The following is a 23,181-nucleotide window of genomic DNA, read 5'->3' as shown; positions in this document are numbered from 1 at the left end:
TTTGTCATTTCTCATGGTGAGCTCCTAGAAGTAGTTTTCTAATGTTATTAAGGTCTAAGTAAGCCTAAGGAATAAATGAATGATGTTACAATAAATGAAGAAGATAGAAACACTGATAATTTCCATAGTAAGGGCAAAATGGTCATTTTGCATCTCTATTCTAAATTTTTACATTTTCGTGAACCCGAGTATTTTTAGACTATAATGGACTTTGTCTCAGTGTCAAAAAAGTAAAAAGATTGTATAAAGGTAAGGGGAAGACAAAGTGACCTTGTTAAGGGCATTTTGGTAATTTGTGTGAGAAATTGGATAAACTTTAGATATAAATATCTAATTTCCAACAGCTTCTCCTAACTTTCAATAGCTTCTTCTTCTCCTTCTTTCCATCTTTTCTCCCCTTCTCACGTTTTCTCATCTTCCATGGAAGCTTACTTTGAAACCTCCATAAATTTTCTCATGTTAACCCCAAAACTTATGTTTTTATATACCTTGTCATAGGATTTTTCATGCTCTTTCACTTCTACACTTCAAAAACCCTCAAAAGTCTTACCTTAACCCTTTCTATCACTAGCTAGGTGTTTTAAAGAGAAAATGAGGGACTTTCTATAATAGCTTGAGAAATTTTGAAAAGGAATTCAATTACAAATCTACCAAGGTAAGTAATGAAATTGAGTTGATTTTTGAGTTGTTGAGAATGGCTAATGGCTAGATTTGTGAGTGTTTTGTAGTTGAGGTTGTTTATTCATCTTTAGGGTGACTAGAATAGTGAAACTAAATAGCCACTTAATGATAATTGGAAGCTAGTTAGGAATAACTAGTAGAATATGATTTAGAAAATAGCCTTTAGAATTTATAGTTATGTGAATTGAGTTGATTGTGATGCTATTGTGTGTGATAGGTTCCAACGAGACCTCACACCTTCACACGGAGCATTAATCGAAGTTGGAGTCGATCCACAAGCATTAACAAAAACATCTGAGTGAACTTGCATTAAAATGTTTTGGAATAAATGATTATATGCTTGATTGAACCACTTGAAACATTTTACTGGTTTTTCTTAAAACTTGCATGGGAACAAGCCCTTGATGAAATGTTGTATGTTGTGAATGTGTAATATGATGAATCCTTGTGCTCCCATATTATGTTGATATATATGTTATGTATTGATAGTTTATGGTGTGATAATTATAACCGTGCATGTGCACGATGTTGGGGTTGCACACGTCGGTGATGACGGGGTGTGGGAGTGTGGATGATGAGATTGCCTATGTGCGCGATGTGGGGGGAGCACATGATGGCATTAGTTGTGCACGATGTGGGGGTGCACATGATGATGATGATATATGCCATGTGCGCGATGTGGGGGGAGCACATGATGGCATTAGTTGTGCCGATGTAGGGGTGCACACAATGACTCCGGCTATGTGCGGTGCAGAGTGCACATCAGCCGGGTGAGGTGGTGGTTGTATACATGCTTATATATATATATATGCTATAAATATGTTTTTATATGCTATAGAAAAGGTTATGAAAATAGTATGTGATTGCATTGAATATTGAGAAAGCTTGATATTTGTCAATGTGTTCAATTTGATGTTCAATATGGCAGGAATGGATTTTTGTGGCATGTGAAAACACCTTTATTTTCATCTACCCTAAATCTCGCTGCAGCGAAAATGGATTCTAGTTACAGCGAGAAACTCTCGGGTGGTGGGGCGTGAACCAGCCCTATTTCTTGCTGCAGCGAGAAACCCTTGGGTGGTTGCATTCCAGACCCTCGCCAGAATTTCGTTGCAGTGAGAAACCCTTGGTCAGCTGATGATTTGTGCCCAAATTTCATTGCAGCAGAAAGGCATTCTCACCGCAGAAAATCAATCTATTTCACTTGACTTGCTTGAATGCTACTAAAGTTTTCACTCTTCAAACTCTTTGTTGTTCATGGATTCTTCATCATCAAGTGATTAAACAACTAAAGGTTTAAATGAGGGGTTTTAATAGGAATTAAACTAAATTGCATTGTTTTTAAATAAGTGCATCATGTTTTCTAAACTTTCCATACTGCTTGCTTATTCCCTTCTTATGTTCACTCATTGGGTTTATACTCACGTTTTTAAACTTCATGTTTTAATTTTCTAAGTAAAAGGTGACTGGATCTTAGAACGAGGTGATCCTCTCTATCCATTGTTCAATAGGTTTGCCATGATACTAAGTGTTAACACCCACACCCAGAGTCACTCCGCTGATGGTCAGAGTCTTTGAATGTGTACACATAAACTGGATGTAATTTGCTAAGTATTGTTTGGTAAACTATTTATGTATATTATGATTGATGAATACCATTATGAGTATAAGCTTGGATTTTATGAATTGATTTCAATGGAGTTATTATTTGAACATTATGAGTCATAGATCTTAAAGGGAATATGGATGATAAATGGGCTAATGTATAGGTTTATACAGGAAGGCTTGCTAGAGCCTAATGGGCTATGCTTATTGGGTCCTTGCGCCTGTCATGGCTCAAAAATTAGGCTGTGACAGCATTCAACAATTATCAATGGCCATCTAAGAGATTAGGTCCAAGAAAAATTGCTGGTATCCATGAGATTGATGTAATTAATGCTTTGACTTCACAACTAACTGCTCTCACTAAGAAAATTGACAATTTGAGTGTTAATATGATTCAGAGCCCTTTTTTGATTTTGTGATTTATGTGGGGAAGTACATTCTAGTGATCATTTTCCTATTACACTAAAAAAGGCCATTATGTTAGAAATAGGCAACCACAAAATGAACCTTATTCTAACACATATAATCCGGGGTAAAGAAATCATCCTTCTTTTTCTTGGAACAACAACCATGCATCTTCATCAACATCTAAGCCAAACTTGCCTCCTAAGTTTCCACCTAAAGCTTCTATGCCAAAGAAAAAGCTTTCAATGGAGGAGATGTTCATGCAATTAATGGCAAAGACTGATGCCTACATGACAAAGAATAATGCCATCATTCAAAATCAAGCAGCATCAATCAAAAATCTAGAGACATAAGCAAGCCAACTTTCTAGTGCTCTTAATAGTAGACCTTAAGGTATGTTACCTTGTGACACTATACCTAATCCAAGAAAATAAGGTAAAGAGCATCGCAAAGCAATCACACTTAGAAGTGGAAAAGAGGTAAATGGTATAAATTTAAGTTCTAAAAAGTTGGAAGTTGAAAAAGATGTTGTGGTTGAAAATTCTAGTGAAAAATTAAGTGTAGAAAATTCAAAATTTAAGCTTTCATAACCACCCCCGCCACCTTTTCCAAAGATAATTTCAGAAACAAAAACTTCACAAACAATTCCAAAGATTTCTTGAGGTATTTAAAAAGCTACACATTAATATTCCTTTTGCTGAAGCTCTGAAACAAATGTCAAGTTATGTGAAATTTTTGAAAGACATCTTGACCAAAAAGAGGAAATTGGAAAAGTTTAAAACAGTTGCACTTACTGAGGAGTGCAGTGTTATAATCCAAAATAAGCTTTCACTAAAACTTAAGAATCTAGGGAGTTTTTCTATTCCTTGCACTATTGGTAGTTTTAAAACTTCTAAGACTTTGTGTGATTTAGGTGCTAGTGTTTCAATATTGCCTTTAACTATTGCAAGGAAACTTGGACTTACTGAGATACAACCTTCTACAGTTTCTTTACAATTAGCAGACAGAACAATCAGGTATCTTGTTAAGATTATAGAGGATGTTTAAGTTAAAGTTAGGCAATTGTACATTCCCGTGGACTTCATTGTGCTTGATATGGAAGATGATGTTGAAATTCCTCTTATTTTAGGATGACCATTCTTAGCTATAATAGGGACAATCATAGATGTGAATAATGGCAAAGTTGGAAAGGAGAAAGTACTATTTAATTTGTTCAATGCAACTAAGTATCCCTATAGGGATAGTTGCTATAGAATGGATTCAGTTGATGAGTTGGCTAAAGAGGAATCTGATGAGGATTATCCTTTAACAACAAGTACAACAAATTTTGAGGTTTGACAACAAGTTTTTTAACTTTCCAATCCACGCTTTAAGATTTTTCCATGGAAACAAAAATCAAGATGGTTAGGTCCTTTCAAAATGGTTAAGGTATATCCTTGTGGTATCATGGAAATTACTAGTGAGGTTGCTGGAACATTGATGGTTAATGAAATATGCATCAAGCCTTATTATGGTGGTGAAAAAGTGCAAAGGGGGGGGGGGGGGGGGGGGGGGGGGGGGGGGGGCCTAGTCAAGCTAGTAACTATAAAGAAGCACTTCTTGGAAGGCAACCCAAGCTTTTGAAACTCATATTTTCTCCTTTCTGTTATTTTATTTTTTTTATTTAAATTTCTACTTTAATCTCTACTTATTTTCTTTTTGTAGTAAAAAAATGATTAGTGATAATGATGAAGATAAAGAAGATAAGTAAAGCTTCATCAGAGTCCTCCAACTACCAGAGAAGTATTCTTTACCTTTTTTTATTTTTCTAACATTGAGGATAATGTTTAGATTAAGTTTGGGTGGAGAATTTATTTTTTCTGGTGATGAATATTCTATGGAAGTTTTAGATTTAATTTTATTTGCATATTTATTTAGATTTTAAGTAATTAGGGGTAGTTGATCATTTAATTTTTATACTTGCTTGAATTATTAGGAATCTAGAGTAAAGCAATGCCAAATTTTTCAATGATTTCCTTATTCAATGATGATAATTAGTTGTCTTGTATCTTTAGCTTTAGGTGAATAAGGCCTTTGTTTGGATTCATGGTAAATTCTTTAGTTTACTATCATTGTTAGGATGTGATTTCCACAATTTTGAGCATTATATATTTTGCTTTGAATTATTTTGAATATTTAGAAAAGGTTTATGTTGATATAAAATTCAGATTATATCAAGAATTTTAGAATTTTCTTAATTCTCTCTCAAGGCAAAATCCTAGGCAATACTTAGTTAGGGAGATGGTTTAGGCCATCTATTGACTATTTGAGCCTTTCAAGCCAACCTTGTTATATTTTATCCCTAGTATATCCTTTTGAGCCTAATTTCTCTTTGCTTTGTTTAACCATATATTAATAAAGAGCTTAGCCTTAAAATAAAATTTTTCATTTTGCAACCCTCACTCCTAAGCATGTATATTGTTTTAGAAAATATATATTGAGCTAAATCCATATGGTAGAAAGGTGATGTTAATGTGAAAAAAATTCAAATATTATTAGTATTCACCCCACTACCTACAATACAAAGAAATAAGTTTGGAGGTGTGAAATTATGATGAAAAAAAAAAGAGAAGAAAAAGTATAATAAAGTGTTGAACAAAAGAAAAGTTCAAAGAGAAGAACAAGAAGTTCTTGGAGAATGAAAATAGAGCTCTATATAGGCCCTAGACTGATTAGGTGCTTAAGGTGATATTGAGCTACATTATATCCTTTATCCTACCTTGACTCTAGTCACACATTACAAGCTTTATAAAGTCCTAATGATCCCTAATTTTGTGTTAGTTTACATTAATGGAGAGAGAGATGAAAAGTAAACTTATGGAGATCTAGTACTAATTTGAAATTTTGCATTAGTATAAACGCATCTAGAAGGCATGATATTCTTAGTAAAAGATTTTACACACACACGAAAGTCCATTCGAGAATATGCTTACAATTGAATTAAAACTTGAATTTGAATGAAGTTTATATTTTTCCTTATGTTAGAGATTCATAAACAATATAATAGAGTTATCATTGAGCTTTTCTCAAGGATATGAGTGATCAAAAAAAGTTTAAGCTCAAGAAGGATCAACTAAAAGATAAAAAAGTGATCTTTAGGCTTTACTCTTACTTAAAGATGGGAACTTTTTGCTCACAGCTTTTTCTCTTGTTTTTGTCACTCTTTTCTTCTTCAAAGATGATACAAATTCAGTCAAATTCCTCCAAAATCCTTGCTTTAACATCCTCAAGGTAGGTGTTTATAGCTTCTGTGATTTTCTACCCATTTAAGTGAAATTTGAATAACTTCTTATACATTCCAACCAGTTTGCACAATTCTATCGCATATGTAGAATCGATTCTTTGTTATTGAATTGTCGGTTCTTCACAAAATCTATAGCTTTCTATCTTTGGAGAATCGATTCTTCTGTTTTAAAGAGTCGATTCTTCTACAACTAGGTTCAAAGGTGACACCTTTTCAATCTTGTAGAATCGATTCTTTTGCCTCAAGGTGTAGGTTCTTCACTATGGTCTGGCACCAAAATTTGAATTTAAGCTTGATTTTTGCTGCTTCACTCTTGTCTAATTGTACCATCTATTTCTTGGTCACCAAGTTTCTGAATTGTACTTTTAGTGCTTCAAGAACTGATATCATCTCCGTGTAGAATTGATTCTTTCTTCCTTGTATTTCTACCTTCTATATTATATCTCTCTAAAAATGATACTTTGTCGTTAAGGTGTTGGTTCTTCACAAATTCTGAAACTTATATCTTTCAAAAACTGACTTCTTCTTGTCGTAAAATCGATTCTTCACTGCTGATCTCTACTTAAGAACTGACTTCTCTTTCTTCAGAATTGATTTTTGCTGTTACCAAATAAATAGATTTTGCTTTCTTTTCATTTAAAAAACAAGTTTTTTCTTTTGATAATTTGATTCTTAGGCTGGCACTTTGAATTTTGAAAACAAGGGATCTTTGCAAAAATTAAGAGATATTTCTCTAAGTTCAAGAGCATGATCATTCGTATTCAAAATATGTTTAATGTAATACCCCACACCCTCGTTGGACACAAATAAGACCTTATTGGTCAAACGAATGATCATTTGATGTGAATTTGCGTGCTAAAGAGCGACAAAGGATGAAAGGAACATTCAAGAATAAAATGCTTCGCGCGTGCAGAAACAATAATTAAATAATAATATTTTTGTTGGAGAGGAATTAGTAAGCTAAAGGATGATTCAGAAGTAAATCGAGATGTAATGATGTGTTTCGGGACAAAAGAAGGCAAGTGAAAAAATTTTAAAATAAAATAATATTTTATTCAATAAAATAATATTAAAATATTAATATTTTATATGTTGTCGGAATTAGTCATGAAAAATGGAATATGACTAATTTAAGTGGGGGAGAAGAAGTAAAGAAGAATTTTGAAGGAAAACAACGATAATTGTGTCAGCGTGATTTTATTAAATAGAGCTAACGCGGGTAAGTAAATATTTAAATATTATGGTGACACCACGTTGAAATGCGATCTTGATATTTTGATTATACACGTGTAAGAAAAGGAAGATAGAAGGAAATTAGAATTTTTACATGTGTCGGAAGAATTTATTTTAAAATATGAAAATTTGAGGGAGGCATGTTAAATAAATTGAAGTTAAGACATAATATGTAAATTTTATTGTTTTGAAGAAATAAAAACAAAATGAAAATAAAATGGATGATAAAATAATGAAAAAAAGATGTTGAAAAGTTAAACAATATTATTATATGTACATGAGTGGCCACATGAGTCAAGAATGGAATGAGGACAAAAACAAAAGAAAGAAAAGTGTGTGGCGGATAGAAAAGGTGCACAAGTTTTTTTGACTTTCAATTTCAATCTCATGTGAGTAAAAACAAGCAAGACAAAAATAAAAGCAAAAGAAAGGAAGAAAGACACACAAAAAAAAAACAAAGAAAACAAAAGAGAAGAATGTAGAAATGATGGTGGGGTCGGCCATGTGAGATGAAAGAAATGAAAAAGAGATAAAAGAGAAAAAGGAGAGGAAGTCGGTTGAGAGTGGGAGAAGAAAAATAAAGGAAAGAAAAAAAAACTGTGGGAGAGGAAGAAAGAAATGAAGAGAAAAAGGGAGAGAAAGAACCGTGGGAGAGGAAGACAAAAGAGAACGGTTTTGCTGCACTTTGAGGAAAGAAAAAGAGAGCTTTTGCTGTAATTTTTGGAGGAAGAAGAAAGCTGAAAATTTGTGAGGTAAGAAGCTGATTTTTGCTACACTTTGAGAGAGAAAATTTGGTGCTTTTTTGAGGGATTTTGGTGCTGAAAATTCAAGGTTTTTGCTACTGAATTTTGAGGTTATGTTGTTGGAAATTTTTGGAGGTTTTTGCTGCCATTGAAGGACAACTTTGGCTGTTGAAAATTTGAGCTATTTGCTGCCAATTTGTGCAGAAAAATTGGAGCTATTTGCTGGTAGTTTGTGCAGGAAAATTGGACAACTTTATGCTGCCAAAATTGAGAAGTTTTGTTGCTGGAAATTTGAGCTGGAAATCTGCTGATTTTAGAGCAGAAAATGGCAGCAAAAAGGGTTAGAAAATGAGGCTTTTGGTAATCAATTTGAAGAGGAAAAGAAGAGAGGAAGCCACGGTGGTGAAGAGGAAGCCATGGTGGTGAAGGGAGTGATAGGCTGGAAAAAAAAAAGAAGAAACGTGGAAGAGAGAAAAAGAAAGAAAAAGACAAGAAAATAAATGGGCATAACCCAGTACAAAATAAGTGGGCATGGCTCAATAGGAGATAAATGGGCTTAGCCCAAATAGGAAAATTTGGAAAAGCCCACGAAAGGGGGGGGCCCAAAGGTCATAAAGAAATGAAAAAGGCCCAATGGTAAGTTAATGTTATATTTTAAGGTTTATGGGTAGTTTAATATTGTGAATATTTTGGATGTAAAATATGCAAGTTGCTTAAGGAATTTTTAATTAAGTTGTTACCCATACAAATGTGTGATTAAGTATACTAAGTTTAAATTTTTGCTAGGAAAGTTTGTCGTGGAGGAGTGTCGAACGAAGTATGTGTCCGAAAAATAGGAATAATTATATACGCGTACGAATCAATAGTGAAGTAATATCCCACTATTATGAGGTGAGTAGGGGATGTCAATTTTAAAAATTTTCGTATATATATACATGTACGTATATTTTACGTGAAGTGCAAAATTTATGGAAAGCATACGTTGATAGAATTTTAAAGAATTGTGGGTGTAAGTTATTTTTAGAAATCATTTGGAATATATATATATATATATATTATACGTAAAGTGTTTTAAACTGGGAAACAAGTTTTTCGAAAAGATTTACATCAAAGGAAATTGTGCCTTATGGTTCGTGTGGTGTGCATTCATGAAATTTATTACATATTCACCACGTTATTTTGATACAAAATATCATGCAAATATTTATAATGAACATTTTACGAAAAGAGAATTTTAACGTGATGTGGGGACTGATATTTTGAGAAAGATTTAAAATATCCACTTGAAGATCAAATTTGAATTCTTTTAAAAGGTGATTTCATTTTAACCAAGAAATTCAAGAGTAATTGGAGACTGCTACTTGTTGTGTTATAAATTGTATTTTGAATCGAATGGCTTATGATAATGTGGGCATGATTGGCTGGATTAGTAAATGTGTTGAAAATGTATGAACTGTTGATTTGCCTTGAGAGGTTGTAAAATAAAATAATTACCATGTCATGCTATTGCAAATTTTATTGTATGTTGGGTTTAGCTTGCTGCAGTGGGCGGGTTTTGTAGACCAGCCTTTTAAAGAGGCACCGTAACCTCATTATATTCTTACCTCAGTTGGAGAGGCATGTAGGCTAACTCCCGAGGTACAACTTTAGAGTTCACTTCACGCTAAACCACCACGTGAAGGTGAACTCAGCCAACGCCAAGGAACGGCTAGGTTTTCAAAATAAAAATATGATTTATGCATACATGACTTTTTAACAGCCTTTGCGGATTCGGTTGGGATAGCCTCAGGCTAAGGTATCCATGACAACTGAGTATGAGAATGATTTTGGCACAAGCCAGGTTTCTAAGAAAGTCATCAGCCATGTTTTTTGTTTTTTGACAAAAATGTAATGGTTTTATATGAGTTGAAATAAGTTTTAATATTATGAATTATATTTCTCTGCATGGTGAAAATGGAATTAAACGGTTTTTTGCAACTCCCCTATATGTTTATCTGTGAAATGAATCTGTAATTCATCGCATATGGGGCGAGTTATGATTTAGGCATGATTTTAAATATTATTTGGTTTCACGGGAGCTTGCTAAATTTTATTGATTTGATTCGAAAATGATTATTAATATATTTTGATGCGAAAAATTTTATTACCTCGATTATTTATACTTTATAAGAAATTCTTGATTTTTATATAAGGCACAAACCCTCGTTTGAAACGAGTTACTTTTATAATCTTGCATTTTTATATTCAACTGATCTGTCGTTTGCTTATTTCCCATCTACACCCTACTCGCTGAGTCGATGATTATCATTGAGTCTATGAGACTCACACCCCTTTATTTCCCTTTTGCAAATAGGGATCAGCCTAGCGTGTAGTCAGTGACGCGTTCGGTCCACCATGAATAGGTAAAGGCATCTCCTAGCAATTTATTCCGAGTCGCTCCGCTGTTAGAGGTCAAGTCGTAGCATTTTATTTATTAAGTTGTAAACAAATTCTAAATTTTTATATAAGCATTAATTTGGAGATTATAGATTTTAATGCATATACTTACGAATAAAAGGAAAAAGTTTGTATTGATTTTTATATTTATGGTTCAATTTAGTATATGAAAGTATCAATATTATATGGTGATTGAATGTAGTGGATTAACGAGCAAATTCTAGACAGGCTTGTTTGAGAATTGACGGGTCTTTTTCGAAAGTCTTGGAGTCGTTGCATTTAAACAATCATAGCATTTCAATAAATTCAACTTCAACACTTTTTGAGGATTTCTTCATATTTAAAAATATCTTTCATTCATTTTCAAATCTCATTGAGTTCAATCGATTTTGTCATTTCAAAATAAGAATAAGGCTAACACATATGTTAATATCTATGTGTGCTATGCTATAAGCCACACGGTGGCATTATGTTTTGAATTGAATAGTATATGGGACCTAGATTATGAGGCCTATGGGAACTAGGCTACCCAATTGTAAATGAAATCATGACATGTATTCGAAGATAATAGCGTATGATTGATAGCCTAATGGAGTATTATTGTGTTTACATACATTGGTATGTGTGAGCATATGATGAATTGATGTGGAACTGCTTACGAGTGTGAAGCTATTGAGCTATGATTAATTGATGTAAACATGATGTATGAGTTGTTATTAGCATGATGGCCTAGAAGTTAGATTATGATATGTTCGATGAGTGAATTCTAAATGTTGATTTGATTGACATTGAATGGTGTCCTACCCTTGTGACAGTGATATGATTCTTCGTTGATCACTTCGGTGCCATGTGGGATTTGAACCTTCACCAGTTGTTTCGATAGAAGTGTGATTTGAACCTCCACTAGTTACTTCAGTACCATGTGTGATTAGAACCTCTGCCAGTTGCTTTGGCACAGGCTTGATTTGAACCTCTACCAATCACTTCAATGCCATGCGTGATTTGAACCTCCATTAGTCACTTTGATGCTGTGCAGGATTTGACTCTCCACCAACTACTTTAATGCTGAGAATGATTTGACTCTCCACCAATTGCTTCGACATCGAGCATGATTTGACTCGATCAACTAGCCACCATACGTGATTTGACTATGTTTAAAAAGGACCACTCATTGATTGTGCTTTGATTATGATGATATGATTGTGAATAGCATGCTATATTATTTGATTATGTGATTATTGATGACTAAATGAAATGTGAATAATATTGGATGGAAAAGCTACAAGGTAAGCAAATTAAATTTGAATTCCGATGTTGTTCTCCGTGCACAAAAGGGTGCTTATGGAGCTTAGTTTGGTAACGGCTTTAAAGGTAAGCCTTAATTTAATATGCATGGTTTATAGACACATAAATGTGATGGGTTATGATAGCAGTTACGTCGTTCAAGAGGTGATCACGGCAAGACTTAGTATAATGAGATGTGTGTGTAGGGATATTAGGATGATCCGCGCATCGTTAATCTATTGAAGATGTTTGGCAAGTAGTCATGTTGTATTATGATTGGATTATGTCTATATATATATATATATATATATATTTATATTATAATTCTTATGTTTAGCTCCCACTCATTGAGCATTTGATGACTTACTCCATTATTTGTACCATGTGCAAATAAGTAGGCTGCGAGATTTACATGGCTAGCGTCATCTCTAGATAGACAATTTTGGTATTTGGTAGGCATTCTCTATTTGACATGTCCACTCCACCGAAACTGAATTTTGAGTCATTTTCGTTTCCAATTTTCAATTTTAGAATTATGTTATATTTTGAAAATGTAGGCACTGTGTTGCCATTATTTGTTTAAAGGTTGTATAGGACGAACCCACTAATGTTAACCAATGTATGGCTTGTGAATATTATGTTTAGGTAATGTGTTTGAACTAAGTACCATGGGGTAATGTTTATAAACTTGAAGTTATCTTATTAAATGAATATGTGTTGGTTATGAAAATCTATCGATATGCGTATTACGCTTGAATTGATCAATATTTTTTAGGTTTGCTCGAGGTCTCGGGAGCTTCTCCTATTGAACTTGTGCACCAGTTACAACTCCCAGGTTTGGATCATGACACAACCTTTACAAACGTCGCTACCTTTTTAGGATCAAGCACAACCTTTACAACCAACTGTCCTTTAAGAATCATGCACAACCTCTCTACCTTTTCAATGGATGAATAACCAAACTTTACCTTTTCAAGAGGAGGTATAACCAACAACAATAGATTCTAGAATGTGTATGGAGTTTAAAACCTTTAACCAAGTTAGTAAGCAATTTAAGTACAAAAAGATGAGAGATTTCTGAGTAGTAAGGATTGATGAAGGAATATTTTAGCTCATAAGTTTATAATGATGAAGAAAGGAATTATCTTGCTATGATTTTTGCTTTTTTCTGAATCAAAGGAATGATTTTTCAACTTTTCTTGCTTTTGCTCTTTGCTGTAGTTCTGTTCTTGTTCTCTCTCATTTTTCTGATGCATTACCAGCAAGTATTTATAGGGCTTGAGAGAATTTACCGTTGGGTTAAATTTTAAATGATTTTTTGAATGTTTAGGCCAGTTGGATCAAGTTTATCGTATTTGAGGAATCAATTCTTCCATATCGAGAGCTGACATTTGCTTTAATTTGGAACTTGATAGAACTAACTTCTTGTGCTTAAGGTGTCAATTCTTTTATGTCAAGCTCAAAGTTTGAAACTTTCTATTTGTTGAGAATCAATTCTTCATTTTCTAAGTGTCAATTCTTCTTAGCTGGATTTAAAGGTTGCACTTTTCTGGTTTTCTTGAGAATTGACTTCTCCACTAAATGTCGATTCTTCTCCGTAGTTAGGTGCCAAATTTTAAATTTGAAATTTGTTTTTAACGCTCCATTCTTATCTGTTCATCCCATTTCTTTCTTATTCTCCAAGTTTGTGACTTTTCTCTTTAGAGTTTCGAGAATCGACATCGGCTTCTCTGAGAATTGATTCTTTCTTTTCTGACTTGTGCTTATTGACTCGTTCTCTGCTTGGAACCGATATTTGCTTTATAGAGAACCAATTCTTTCATGCTTGAACTTCTTGAGTTTGCTCTCTATTTCTCTAGAATCGATTCTTCCTCTCCGAGTTGTTAGTTGTTGCCTATTCCAGTAGCTTTTGCGCTTTCCAAAATTGATTTTTTCTATCCAAAGAATTGATTCTTTCTGTAAGAAGAAAATAGATTTTGCTTTCTATATCGTTGAGAATGAATTCTTTACTTTGAAAATGTCAATTCTTAAAGTGGGTAATTTTGATTTTTAATGTCTAAAAAATATTTCTTTGCATAATCAACTTCAAAACCCTTGAAGATATCTTCAAGTTTAAAAACATTTTCTAGGCATTTTCAAAACATATTTAGATCTATCAATTTTGTCATTCTAAAACTAGAGTGAAGCTGCCAACAAAAATACAAAATCCTGATTTAACACTAAAAATAAAAATTTATTTAAATTTTTTTGAATAATTCAAACGTTTTAAAATATTATACATATTTTTAATTTTATCATTTTGATTTATGAGTTTCACTCACTCAATTAGTATCATGTGACTTTCAAAAAAAATTAGTATCACGTGATTCATAGTACTATTAATAGGATAGATACTACGTGATTTGTAATACTAAACTTACGTGAGAGCTTATCAATAGTAAAGATATTAGTATATATAAAACTAAGATAAGAAAAATTACGAGACAATTAAATGCTTAAAATAGTCCTATTGTCATTAATAAAGCAACACTAGCGGTGAATTTTTAGTATATTGGCCACTTTATAAACAACAGGTTTGCTGTGTTGTAGGACCCCAGGTAGCCATCATTCTATCTCAATTTGTTGAGGAGTGTCTTCCTCCTCTCTGAACCCTTTTCCAGAAATTCTTTCCACATCGATCGCAGAGGCTTCCACAGTTCTAGCAACCCATTCCTTTAATGGATCTTCATTCAAATCAAGCCTCAAAATCCCAGCAAACATTCCACCCATAAAGGCCACTGGCTCCTAAACAGACATGAAATACCATGTTGAAAGAGAGACAAGTCAGTAACAGCTAAGCAAAAAATCTAGCTGATAGCAGAATTAAGCCAATGATGTAGTTTTATAAAGCAATTAATTAGTGTTTCATGAAAATGATTACTGGGATTTAATTTCAAACAGTGAATAACACTCTACAATGCTCCATAATCCTGGTAAATACTGTTCAGTTGCAGACAAATCTGAGAAACTCCACTTGACATATATTTATATATAAAATTTACATAAAACAATGTCTTACTTAAATCCCCAACTAATATTCGCAACCTTAGAATTAACAATATTTCCATCACATCTTCACAATGAAACATTGCTCATTTTTCTCAAAATTATCATATTGGATACACTCAAAATGATTGAACTTCACTTTTAGGAAGAAGGGATATAGTATGATCCTAAAGTACTCACTCCCAAAATCCTTCTTTGAAGTATCACAAGCATCAATGAGAAAACTGATATAACGACAGAGTCAATGCAACTGTAGCTTGCAAATGTTTTAAACTCCAAAGATTTTCTTCTTTACGGCCTCATCAACAAGCTCTCACATGTTTATAACCACAACAAGCTTCCAGTTAGGCTTTATCCTGTCATACTGGAAAAAGTGCATGCAACAGCATACCAGCAGACAGAGGATAAGAGATAAACAGGAGAGCAGAGAGGTGAAAGGGCTGCTCACTGCTCAAGTCCTAGCTGCTAATTAGCATGAAGCTTAGGCCAGATAAACAGGGAATGAACACAAGGCAGGAGCCTGGTTATCTTCCAGCCTTGTTTGCCTATCAAATGAAAAGAGAAAGAAAGGACCATATCCAGAGAAGAAGGAAACACTCCCAATTGATTAACTAGAAGCCCTAAAAATTACAAAGTCAATATTATTTGTCAAGCTGTACTGAAAAACAATCTAAGTAGACATGAAAACAAAAAAAAAAAAAACCAAGTATGCATGCATTTATGCAAACCTATTTAAGCCTTACAACGAAGGATGGAAATCCATATCAGAGACAATTTCCCCAATTTGTGTATAGATGCTTATTGGAGTGTAGTAAATGCTAAAGCCTAAACTATGCACAAGAAAACTTTTAGGAGAAAAAAAAAATAGAGAAACGCACAATAAATGAAATGTGCTAAGATTTAAACATTGCAAGCATACAAGTGCAATCGATGACTCAAGTTCAAAAAAGAATTTCAAGTCACTAAGAGAAAAACTTACAATGAAACCAACAATAAACTAAGACTTTTCCAACTACATGTGGTTGGCCATATGGATTATGTTGTGCCATTGCGCTCTATTTGGGACCATATCCTCAATAGCTCAATAGAAATGAAGTCCTTACAAAGTTTCCAAAACCACTGTCTTTGGTATTTGTATCACACAGTTATCATCCGTAATCCACATCTTCTTACAAGAGAATTTATATTTCCTATTTGCATCTTCAATGCACCTTAAACAAATTATTTCACTCATACTTCTCAAATGGTGAGACCCTCCCTTATGCACCATTACCAATTTTATCTTTCTTCTTTTTTTAATTTTTTTTCTTTTATTTTGGCATGTCTAAGCTACTCAATTTTATGGGTATGTTGACAATTAAAATGCCAAACATTCAACTACATGGGATATAATTGGTTTTATCAATAGTCTATAAACTACCAGTGTTGTCAAAGGCACAAGGTGCACTCTAGGTGCTGGAATCCTCACACTGCCCAAGGCTGTAAGGTGCAGAAAAAGTGCTTGCCTGAGTGAACAAAAATTGCTAATTTCTACAAGATAGTTAATATATACACAAAGAAACTTCTATAAATTATATCTAATAAGCTTAAAATATATAGTAAATTACCTTTTTGATCACCTTACTTTTTGAGATTTTACGTTTCGGTCACTGAACTTTAGAAAATAACATTTTGGTCACTAATGTTTATAAATGTTATTGTTTTGGTCAATTAGATGTAAAAAAATAACTGGCTTGCCCATGTTGCATTCTACTCACCACACTTCCACTGCTTTGCCATGTGGTAATAACTTTTTTTTAATTCCTTGGTTTTAAGTTTCTTTTTATCATGTGAGTAGAATAGCTAACGTGGTTATGCTACATGAGCAAGGTATGGTAACGTGGAATCCTAGGTGCGAGGTCCATTATCTTTTAACATTGGTGACCAAAATGTTATTTTTGAGAGTTAGATGACCTAAACAAGAAATCTTGAAAAGTTAGGTGACCAAGAAAGTAATTTACTATAACATCATATTCCACTACATTCCCTAATGCGTTTAAAGATAAAGAGTTATTATAATTAATATCGTCAAATAAGAGTTCAAGTTTTCTTCATTTCCATCTACAAAAATGTTGTGCATTGACTACATTATTTAATTTCTCATTCTTGAAAATAGAGCTGAAATGTCCATTTTTTATTATTAGAAGAATAGCTAACAAATCAAAAACAACAGAAACCAACGGGACACTTAAAAGTGTGCCTTTCATCTTTAAAAAGAACACACCTCGGCACAGAAGGCATGCACTTCAAAGGGTGCATGGCACTGTACTTAAATTACACAACGCCTTAGTGCCTAGGCACATGCATTGACAACACTAAATACTCCCTTAAATTTTAGTAGAATTTTATGATTACAAAAGTTTCCCAAAAGCATTTCTCCATTTTCATCTATCCTGCTTGGTGTCAAAACTTACATATAAAAAGTTTGAATTTTCCCTATACATTTAAACTTTTGAGATAATTTTGTCAACCAAGTATCTTTATAGCATGGTATCCAAGTAAAGGTCCAGTGTTCTATTGAACCTCACCTCTTTTTCATTAATTCTTAACCACATGTCTTGCTAGGCCTTACTTTAATATTTCATCAACTTGAAGCTTTCTTCATCGGAGTCTATGTGCAAAACATGTTAATTGTTTAGTTGGCATGCATCTAAGGAGCATGTTAGATAAATTTAGAACTCAGGCACTGTCCTGTAAATTGAAATTTTGGGATAAACACTTGCATCCTATAGGAAATAGTTCCATCAGTTTCGACATAATTTGGAATAATTGAACCAAGATCCTGAAATTACTAACAATATGTATTGGTCTTCAATTCTTACTAACTCTATTCCTATTTTTATTTTTACTACATTCACATTCTAAAATCTGTTTTAAACAGACAAAATTCGAACATGTAAAGACTCAAAATTTGCTCTACATAACCCAAATTTGACATTAAGCTCCGTTTTGTTCTCATTCATCAATAGCATATCATCAACAAGTCAAAAGGCATATACCAAGGTACAATATCCCACATATGCCTGCCAAGTTCATCCATTACTAGGGTAGAGACCTATTATTGGAAAATGCTCTATTATCTCTCCATGAGTTCATACACAAGTAGCCACTCCATTATAAATGTCCTTTATACCTAGATACATGAAATTCAAACTCTATTCTCCTTTAAAACACTTTCAAAGAATTTCTTTGAGGATTTTCCCATAAGTTTTCTCCAAATCAGTGAATACCATTCACAAATGTCAATTTTCTCTCTCCATAGCCAAGAGTAATACTCCACATGGGTATGTTTGCTTCCTGCCATTTCTCACCTCAAAGTTAGAATGAATGCAGTCATGTTGTCTATTCTACACTTGCACGTTATTATAAATTAGTGACATCACAAAGAGTTGTCCAACTAATGGACTTGAGATCCAAAGCTTGATTTATCGGATCACATTGGGAGTTAACTACAAAAGATGCAAAGCAGCTATATTGCAACAAGCTTAAAACATGTGAGATTCCATAGCAAAGAAATCAAAAGTGTAAAAAAATTGAGTATGAAGCTAGTATATGAAAATTTTCTGATTCACTTTTGAACATAAATCTCGTGATTTCCCTACTACAAACTAGTCCATTCGTCTAATGAAGTCAAGTTCAACAATATGTTCAAGATAATGTTTTTCATACTACAAAAGCAATGAAGTCATAGCACAACCCCCAGAATACGTCTTAATTGTTCTAAAACACAGCTCCAAAGTCAGCTTCTCTTTAATGAACCATAAGTAATCTTAATTATATTGCCTAAAAAGATAGTCATAATTTCTAAAAATGTGAACATGATTCACACTCAATTTTGTCAAGGGGCAATGGCTAGAAGGAAAATGTGAAAGAAAAAAGCTAAATTCCTTTTTTGGTGAGAAGAAAATAAAAGGAATAAAGAAGAGTAGTGGATTTTAAACTTGCCCATTGCTAAAATTAAAAATTCATCCATGAGAGGAAGCAAAGTGGAAGGAAAACACTTATTTAACTACAATTATTCATTTTATTTCCAATTTTATTCTCAATGCCACATTCCACTTCTTTTCCATTGACTCGTATCAAACATGAGGGAAAGACAAATTTCCTTTTTCCATTTTTCTTCCCTACCTTTTCCCTTGCCCTCATTTATCTTCTCTCCTACCAAACATAATATTAGTGTTACATGTAAGTTCCAATGTAGATTCCACCCAAAAGTTCTAACATTGTGCTTGGTAGAAGCGAAAGAACTGTGTAAAAAGAGGTGGAAAGGAAAACAACTTTCCCTTGTTTGGATTGAAGTGGGAGGATGGAAGGAAAATAGGTGGATTTGCACACTTCCATACCCACAAAATTCACTTATTTGATAATTGGGAAGAAATTATAAAAACAACATTTATCCAAGTAAAATAAATCATTTTATTTACTGTTATACCATGTGACACATTTTCCTTTCATTTTTTCTGATCTTACCCTTCACATTTCCAACTCCATAATCTTCTTCAATTTTTTCAAACAACTCAGTCTTAATCTTAAACCACACTTCTTCCTCAAATGTAGATGTCTATAGCTTCCTATTTCTTACTTTTCCAACTAAATTTGATTGAATGCTAACTTATTTGCTTCCAGCCAATCCTTTCCTTATCAATGTCTTTACTCTTTCCTCCAATTAGAACTCTTGTCTAGAATATAAGTCAAGTATATGAAAAGATAAAAGTAATGAAAAATTATGAAAATAGAAAATACTTAAAAATCAACAGCTTAAACGCACTCTAGAGTACAGCATTTTTATTTGAGTTTTCTGCTTATTACCAATGTCAAGTATCTTTTTCATTTCCCATTTCTTACTTTATATGCTCTTGATTCTTGACTTTACACCTTAAAGGACTTTTCCATTCTTTCAATTTACGTAATTTTAACTCTTATAATTCAATCACTCATTAACGACAGAAAATTAAGTACTAAATAATAATTTATGGACTGTATAATGTAGGCTAAAATACAAAAAGAAAAGAACTACATTTCTCAAATTTTCAGATAAACCCATATCCTTCTATTATGTCCAATTAAGCTCTTGAAGTACTATTTTTGTTTAATTAAGCTCTTATTTTGTATGAAAACCACTAAAATTTGTTATCTTGCCATGTCAGCATCTATGTAGTGGTTATATCTCCACGTCAACATGTACATTACACATAAATAGCAAAAAAGGGCAGTGTAAATGCTGATGTGGCATGTCATGTAAACTTATGTCACATGCCATGTAAGCACCAACTTAGCATTAATATTATTTTGCCACAAGGATGCTAATTTGGCAAAAATAACAACCCGTAGATGCTGACGTGGAAAAATAATTGACTTTAGTGGCTTTTCATGCAAAATAATGTTTCAATTAAACAAAAATAATATTGTAAGGGTTTAATTGGGTACAATAGAAGGATGGTGATCTGAAAAAATTTGGAAAGTAAAAGGGCTTTTTCAATATTTAGGCCTTCCAATTTTAAGGAACAAAGAGTAAGAGCATCTAATTGCATCTTTCTTCTCTAGGAAAAAAAAAATATTCCATCATTCTTCCCAAGTGTTCTTGGGTCTCTAAGATTATCACAGAAAAAAACAAACAATTGCTATTAGACACAAAATAAATGATCACCTTCCAATATTACATAAACGCTTCTAACTTGCTATATATCCTAATTTGAAAGATTGTTAGTAGTTAAAAAGTAGATTAAATGCTGGTTTTGAATGTCAAGTCAAACCTACCAGAAAAAGAGTGCCATGTCGTTTTTAACTGACTAAAATAGTTTTGAATATATAAAATTACTACCCAAATTCTATGGACTGAGTTCATAAGAAGAAATATGATGTACTAATGTGTAGCTTTACACTTTTATAGAACTCATTTGCAAACACCCATCATATACCTGCCTCATTTTTCCCTTGTTAGCAATCAAACTAACAGTAAGTTTAGAGCTTGCATGCCCTAGGAGTTAGTTGAGATAGAAAACGTGGCCCATACTGAGATTTATAAACAAGATTTTATGATGTATGAATTCACTGACACAAATAACAAACTGCAATCAATCAAATAAGTTATTTTAGATCAGAACTAAGTCCTCCTACAATTCACAATAATATCAACTAAAATGAACAAATTATTTGAAGTGATTTGTTTACTCTTTTCATTTGAAGTCCTCATTTCGTTGCCTATCCTCCACTAGGGTCAAAGGTTTTAGCATTTGATTTATCAAAAGAGTATTTCAGTTTTATACTTTAGATCTCTTTCTCTAGTTATCCAAAAATATACATTTAAATTTGTTTCCAATTCAACTATAATATTGTTAACAAAACAAGAGAAGGAAAAAATGAAAGAAAAACATTCAAATAGGGCCTTTTCCAAATTCAATGAAGATGGGAGATTAGACTTTCCTTTTGAACTAAGCTTTTCTTTTGGGTAACCTGATATCTACTGGGAGAGAAATTGATTATTAAGGGAATTATAATAAACAGAGGGAAAAACAAATAAATACAGTGCAGCTAGCATTGTGTATTTGACAAGCAACACTTTTGAACAGTATGAACAAGCAATGCTTTAAATCCTGATCATGCCACAAACTACCCTATACAATCATCATCCAAGTCAAACTCTTGCAGAGTCTATCATCAACATGCTCATGACAGAACTAATTTCCTGTGAAATCTAATAAATATAATGCTAGAACACCAACACAAGGAGCAAGAAGTATTCCCTGACTCAAGATATCATTTGTCCTCCAACAAGCAGGACGGCAGGTTCTAGAAATATAGTAAGAATCCTCCACCTTAAAAACGGTTGGCATTTACCAAGAGTAGTTCATTCTTATTTTCTAAACTTGGCATGCTAGGATATCTCTCCATAGCAAATTTATCATCCAAGTCGAATGAAATTGATGTGATGAGTACACTAAATTGGCGCTTTAAGAGACAAAACCTCAAAATCCATACAAAATGTCACACCTACCAAATCAAAATCCAATTCCAGTGAAAACAGAAAGCAAACAGTAATTATAACTTAGTTTAGATTGTATCATCTAGCATCAGCGGAATCTAAAACACCAAAAAGGAGAAGATCCCACGACATAGACGAGTTGTAAATAAAGGATTCTGAGGTAATGAAAGACACAAAAGAAAGTTTAGTAGACCTTAACGGCTTGTTTGAGGATGGGCACTTCACTGGGATCGAAGAAAAACGCTTTGACTAGCACCCGTTTGGAGTTATTTCCATTGCAATTCAGGGAAAACGGGGAACGTTTCTTCCAAGCCCACTGCCACACAAAAAACAAACAAAACAGAAAATTCTTGTATTATGTTGAATACGAAACGAAATCAGAGTGGAAGCAAAAGTACTGAAGAGGAGTTGGGAGTACCAGGGAACAGGAGCAAGAGTTGCCCAGCAACAAGACTCCCATTCTTATTTTAAGGCCAAATAATTTCTTTATCTGGTGCTGTGCTTCGAGTTTCAAGTTACTCCAGTCATTATTTTTCCTACATAACAGCCAGGCTTTTAGGAAGCACATGTTTGTCCTGAACCGGGTTTCGGAAAAGTCCAGAAACGTTAAACCGGGTTTCGAGGAAACAGATTTCAGCATGCATGTTTGGTTTTACAACAATATTAATCCAATTTAGATTCCGTTAGTGAGGTGAAAAGTCTTTTAATTTGGAACTAAGAAAATTTTTATCAATGTAAAAAATTATGTGGATTAATGTTAAATGTCTTATATTAAGAAAAAAAATTAAAACAGTTTTCATATGTCTTCTTATGGGATATAAAATAATAAAATATTATAATTTTTATTTTTCATTTATTATTTTTTAACCAACAAAGCATTATAAATTATTTTTATTAATTTTTTTTAATTGGGGAAAGGGAGATTCAACTTTTTCTGTTTAAATAAGGAGATTATGTACCAATTGATAAACCAAATGCTCGAACATTATTGAATTATTTTATAACAATCATATTACTATAACTAGAGTAATACGTGCACAATGAGCTCGAGCAATATATATAATTTATTGGTTAAAACTAGATCGGTAGAATTAGATTACATGAGTCTAATTAAATTTGGTAATGTAGTAATTGATATTGGACTTCGAACCATAGAACTTCAAATAAAAGGTATTGAACATTTTGCTTGGAATTATAACATTATAAATCAAGAATAATTAATTAAGTAGTGGATTTCAAGTAGATATTATGAAATATCAAGGATATTAAGCATTATAATTAGAACTATAGTACCTTAGATCAAGGATATCAAGCATTATTGTCAAGCCCAGCTCTATTATATACTTGCCATGTCATTCATGTATTTGATAACATGTCTGCATACTTGGATGCCTCGGAGAATCGTTAAAAATTAGTATCGTACCTAGTAGTACAATTAAGTCGAT

General features: G+C 33.0%; 1 protein-coding gene across 1 annotated transcript; it reads right to left on the bottom strand.

Moving 5' to 3' along the window:
- Window positions 1-14,098: 14,098 nt before the first annotated feature.
- LOC18604527 (UPF0426 protein At1g28150, chloroplastic) lies at window positions 14,099-22,314 on the bottom strand. Its single transcript, XM_007037054.3, has 3 exons — window positions 22,155-22,314; window positions 21,930-22,052; window positions 14,099-14,454 (listed from the first exon to the last, which is right to left on the bottom strand). Exons 1-3 carry the CDS (start codon window positions 22,302-22,304, stop codon window positions 14,275-14,277), a joined length of 453 nt encoding a protein of 150 aa, XP_007037116.3. The 5' UTR covers window positions 22,305-22,314; the 3' UTR covers window positions 14,099-14,274.
- Between the last annotated feature and the right edge of the window lie 867 nt (window positions 22,315-23,181).

The sequence above is a fragment of the Theobroma cacao genome, chromosome 3 (genome assembly GCF_053813885.1).
Source record: "Theobroma cacao isolate CCN51 chromosome 3, ASM5381388v1, whole genome shotgun sequence".
Lineage (NCBI taxonomy): Eukaryota > Viridiplantae > Streptophyta > Magnoliopsida > Malvales > Malvaceae > Theobroma > Theobroma cacao.
Note: the sequence above shows the minus strand (reverse complement) of the source record. Positions and strands in the feature narration are given on the sequence as shown.